At 33.8% G+C, this 4,925-nt stretch overlaps 1 protein-coding gene across 1 annotated transcript; it reads right to left on the bottom strand.

Annotated features, from left to right (window-relative positions):
* Positions 1-533: 533 nt before the first annotated feature.
* On the bottom strand, positions 534-3,586 carry LOC141661461 (uncharacterized). The gene is made up of 7 exons (XM_074468475.1): positions 2,197-3,586; positions 1,848-2,127; positions 1,706-1,779; positions 1,273-1,624; positions 1,132-1,197; positions 971-1,056; positions 534-826 (listed from the first exon to the last, which is right to left on the bottom strand). The coding sequence occupies exons 2-7, from the start codon at positions 2,074-2,076 to the stop codon at positions 695-697; spliced, it is 939 nt and encodes a 312-aa protein (XP_074324576.1). The 5' UTR covers positions 2,077-2,127; positions 2,197-3,586; the 3' UTR covers positions 534-694.
* Between the last annotated feature and the right edge of the window lie 1,339 nt (positions 3,587-4,925).

The following is a 4,925-nucleotide window of genomic DNA, read 5'->3' as shown; positions in this document are numbered from 1 at the left end:
ATAAAAATGTGCAAATGTTAAATAAACCTTATTTAAATCAAATAATTCCCTTAAATCCGTAAAAATATTAACAGATCACGTAATCACGCATACAAACAAGTAAGCACATATACTCACACATCACAACTCATGTCTGATCATAAAAATTTTCCCTTTTTTTATTATTATTCCTCTTTACGCGTACCGGGTCACGTTCTGCCTGATGGCCCGACGCTCAACGTTTCAATTACGCTTCACAATTACCTTTATCAACTGACACGTCACTAGAACACAATACTTTACTTAAACATTTCATTTCACATAATAACACATATTTCACATTTTAAATACTTTAATCCCTTTTTAAGACGGGTTCCGTTCTACCTGACGGCCCGACAACACAACTTAACTCCTAAGCCGACTCTTTAAATTGGAACGCTTCTATTTACGCTCCCAGATACTAATATACAATAAAGACAATTAATCATCACTTAATCACATAATTTATAATCACGGCACATAAATCACACTTTATTCACTTAATTACGTCGCAAAATTCTCAGTCGTCACAATATTTTACACCAAGTCCTACAATTGGTATGATATGTGCTTAAACAAGTATTTTACATTTGCCTCATTAATATAATAGCACAAGTATGATATATCAGGGAATTTGTGTAATATTTTATTTTTGTTTTGCATAGGTGTGCCCATTTCATCTCTTAATTCTGCAGCGTCTACCATCTTTCAGCGCTTGAACAATCCACTGTCTCCCACCATAGATCAATGTAATATTGCTTTTTCTGCTCAATTGGGAATAGATAGGGAATAAATCTCTTCCAATGTCCTAATACATAATAAAACATAAATAATGAAGGTAATATTTGGCACCATAATTCAACATACTAATGTCCTTACCAGTACAATTACATAATACAAACCATTCTTAATAATGGTTATTTACATGAATTATGCAAATATGCACCCTTACCACTCCGTGACATCTTCCGTCAACATGACATTTAGACAGTACCACAAGAAATGACAATGGATCTTTATCAAGTACTACAAAAGCATCTGCATTTCCAACATAGAACAAATTAGAGCTCTCCCCTCACAGATTTTTTCTTTTCTAAATAAATATTTTTATACCTTCATCATTGTCATTGTTGCCTGGTGCAATTTCCAACTCCTCCGAAAATGATTCAGAATCTGAATCTGTAACATGTAGGAAAATATATGAGAACCCCATTTAACTAACATGACTAACTCTAATAATATTTTTTTCCATACCTTCGTCAGTATTACTGTTATGCCCAACTTCATTGTGCAAGTCTTTCACATTGTCCTCATTACAAAAAATGTTATTAAAATATCCAAATCGGTAATTACCATTTATGGTACAAAAGTGATTCATGTATTCTGAATCATAAACCTCGAGCCTAAAATTTGAACGTCCCAAGTAATCGAAAATCATGACATAATTCTCATGTATTTTATAATGCTCAAAGAATGAATTTAGCCCATGTATTTTCCTATCAACATAAGAATACATGAAAGTAGTTTTCAACCCATCACCAATTAAAATTTCAATTGGATTTGAAAGATGATCACCGTACTTTGCAATAAAACAACGAGGAATTTCCTGAAAACAATATTTGTTTTACATAAGAAATTATCACTCGGTACTCAAACCCAGAAATATATATTAATAGGAGAGATTTACCAGGTGTTCAAAGTTCAGAGCATTTAAGGTTACAACTTTGTAAAATCTCTGGTATGATGCATTACCATCTGCCACTATACAAAAAATTATATATTAAATTCTGAAAATATAGTAGAAACTACTTAAAAATAATTCAAGATACCGTTAAAAATATCGTCTTTTTTCATAAGTGATGGAGGAAATATAGCAACTTTAAACTTCATTGAATGAGGATCGTCTAATGTATCACTCTGACGAAATGTCAGTGTTTCACCTACAGTGATGCCTGAACTGGAAACAAATTCTTTCCATTGAAGATCAAAACAAGCACGACCATTTACCCACTTCAATCCAATAGTCCAGAAATGATCTTTATAGCCCAAGGTAATCATCTCACATCCTACCTTCACATTTAGTTGGTAACATGCAAACTCACATAGAACCTAAATGAAGTTATAAATGTCAGCTCAACAATAAATTTTTTAAACAAAAGTTTACTTTAAATAACTAACCTCTGGCCAGTCCTCCTGCTTCAAATGTTTTCTTTCCACCACGAGATTATGGAGGCAAGTGAAATTTTCAATCACATTGAATTTATACGAGGAAGCAATCTAAACTATTGTAATATTATCATAATTAATATCATATCTTGATAAGGAATAAGGTATTTCCAACCCATAAGAGTTAAAAATTTGGAATCTAAATTATGATTCTCCAATATACGATAACAATATCATATAGTATGGTTTCAACCCATACGAAATAATCAACGACTCTAACTGAAAGATGCATTTCTCTTCCATAGAAAACAGACCATTCCAAACAGTACTATTGGGTGCATGCAAGATTACCCGATCTATTACTTCATCACCACATGCATTACAAAATCGTTTAGGAAGATGCTGAAAATTTTAGGGATGCATTTAATCATAAAGAAATGACATAGATGTCACTACATACATACTATATAATACTATGTAAGAGTACAGATTAAATGAAACACTTACAATTTTTCCATTTGTGAAACCTGTAGAAGTGTCTCCACATAAAAATTGATGACCAATTTGGGGGAAACCATTTATACCAAAATATAACGAAAAGGCAGATATGATCTCAATTTGCAGGGCAGTTATATTGTTCTACATTAGTAGAAATGATGATAGTTTAGGGAAAATAAAAACTAATTGCAATTGTTAAAAGGCAGTAACTGTGTCTTTAAGACCAGCCACATGAACGAGAAAAGTAGTTGACACATTTTACACTGAGATATCGTACCATTATTTAATAATAAAAAAATTTAAGCAAAATGTCTCTTTATTTTTATCATGTAATGAAATGTAGTATAAAAAATATTCTATCATTCACTTCACTGAAATATAATTACCTTTTTGTCCAAAAATAATTATACTTTACTACTAGAGTAACCCCATGTCTAGGGCTGTTCACGAACCGAGCTGAGCCGAGTTTTGATCGAACAGAGCCGAGTTTTAATTTTTTTTCTAACGAACCGAGCCGAGCCGAGCCGAGCTTTCTTATCAAACAAAAATCGTATTCGAGTTCGAGCTCGTTAACTAACGAGCCGAACACGAGCTTGTTCGCGAACATAAACGAGCCGAGCCAGAAAAAATTCTTGTCAACCGATGTTTGACTGTAAAAATAACTTATCAAATAAATTTATTGTTAGATATATTTGATAATGTCATGGCTAATATGTTTTATGTTTAGATTTCAGATCTTATTTGAACAGGACAAATCAGTACTTAACTGATCAGTACTTATACTGGAAGTCAGAACTTAAGGGATATCAGTACTTATGTTATCAGGAGATAAGCATCAGGAGATAGATATCGGAACTTAAGTGCTGAAGGACGATCAGATAAGGAAAGTAGCTGATTAAAGTTAAGAAGATCAAGATAAACATAAGAAGAGATATGCATGAAGAAGGAATTCCGTAAAGAATGGAATACTTGGAATAGAAGATATCTGATTGATATATTTTAGGAAGCAGAATTATATTCCATATCAATTAGCGATTATCTTGTAACTGTGTAGTATATAAACACAGACATAGGGTTTACACTATAAGTGTTATCATTATCGAGAATATTATTTACTATAACCCTAGCAGCTCTCGTGATATTTTGTTCATCACTGAGAGATAACAGTTCCAGATTGTAACAGAGTTTATTGTTTAAATAAAGTTTGTTTTCTGTTACATAAGTTCTTGAAGTTTGATTTGATTGTAATAAATACTGTATTCACCCCCTCTACAGTGAAAGTGTGACCTAACAAGTGGTATCAGAGCCTTCTGTTAACACACATACAGTTAAAGATCCAAACACAATCATGTCTGACACAGAAACTCCAACTAAGCCTACCAAAACTGAGGAATCATCAAAGACATCAACTCAGAGTCGATATGAGACTATCAGAGTTCCCATATTGAGACCATCTGAATATCCCATATGGAAGGTAAGGATGACCATGTTTCTGGAAGCAACAGATCCAGAATACCTTGATAGAATCAAGGAAGGGCCTCACAAACCTACCAAGCTCGCTGTTGTAGTTGCAGGTGAAGCAGCAATGACTGTACCAAAGGAAAAGAGTGATTACACTGCTGAAGATATAGCATCTATTGCTAAGGATGCCAAGGTACGACACTTATTGTATAGTGCCATTGATAATGTAATGTCAAACAGGGTAATCAACTGCAAGACTGCTAAGGAGATATGGGATGCACTGGAGACAAGGTGTCAAGGAACTGAAACAGTTAAGAAGAACAGGAAGACAATACTCACTCAAGAGTATGAACACTTTGACTCTAGGACTAATGAGTCATTGACTGATGTATATGATAGATTTGTCAAACTCTTGAATGACTTGTCGTTGGTTAATAAGGAGTATGATCTTGAAGATACAAACCTTAAATTCCTGTTAGCTCTTCCTGAATGTTGGGATTTGAAGGCAACAACAATAAGAGACAACTACAATCTTGATGAGACAACTCTTGATGAAATCTATGGAATGCTCAAGACTCATGAACTTGAGATGGAACAAAGAAGCAAGAGGAAAGGAGGAAAGTCAAGGACAGTTGCTCTCAAGGCTGAAGAGGAATCCCCCAAACCACCTTCCTCAAAGAAAGACAAGGGTAAAGCTCTTATCATAAAGTCTGATACTGAGTCATCAAGTTCTGAGAGTGATGATGACTCAGATTCTGAAAGCTTGCCTGAAACTGATGCTG

This window comes from Apium graveolens, chromosome 5 (assembly GCF_009905375.1).
Source record: "Apium graveolens cultivar Ventura chromosome 5, ASM990537v1, whole genome shotgun sequence".
NCBI classification, from domain to species: Eukaryota; Viridiplantae; Streptophyta; class Magnoliopsida; order Apiales; family Apiaceae; genus Apium; species Apium graveolens.
This window is presented reverse-complemented; position numbering and strand designations above follow the sequence as displayed.

Coding starts and splice junctions, on each gene's coding strand:
- LOC141661461 (XM_074468475.1), bottom strand. CDS start 2,076: ATGATTACCTTGGGCTATAAAGATCATTTCTGGACTATTGGATTGAAG. Junction 1,625..1,705: donor CTCTGAACTTTGAACACCTG/GTAAATCTCTCC, acceptor TATTGTTTTCAG/GAAATTCCTCGTTGTTTTAT. Junction 1,057..1,131: donor CAACAATGACAATGATGAAG/GTATAAAAATAT, acceptor TTGGAAATGCAG/ATGCTTTTGTAGTACTTGAT.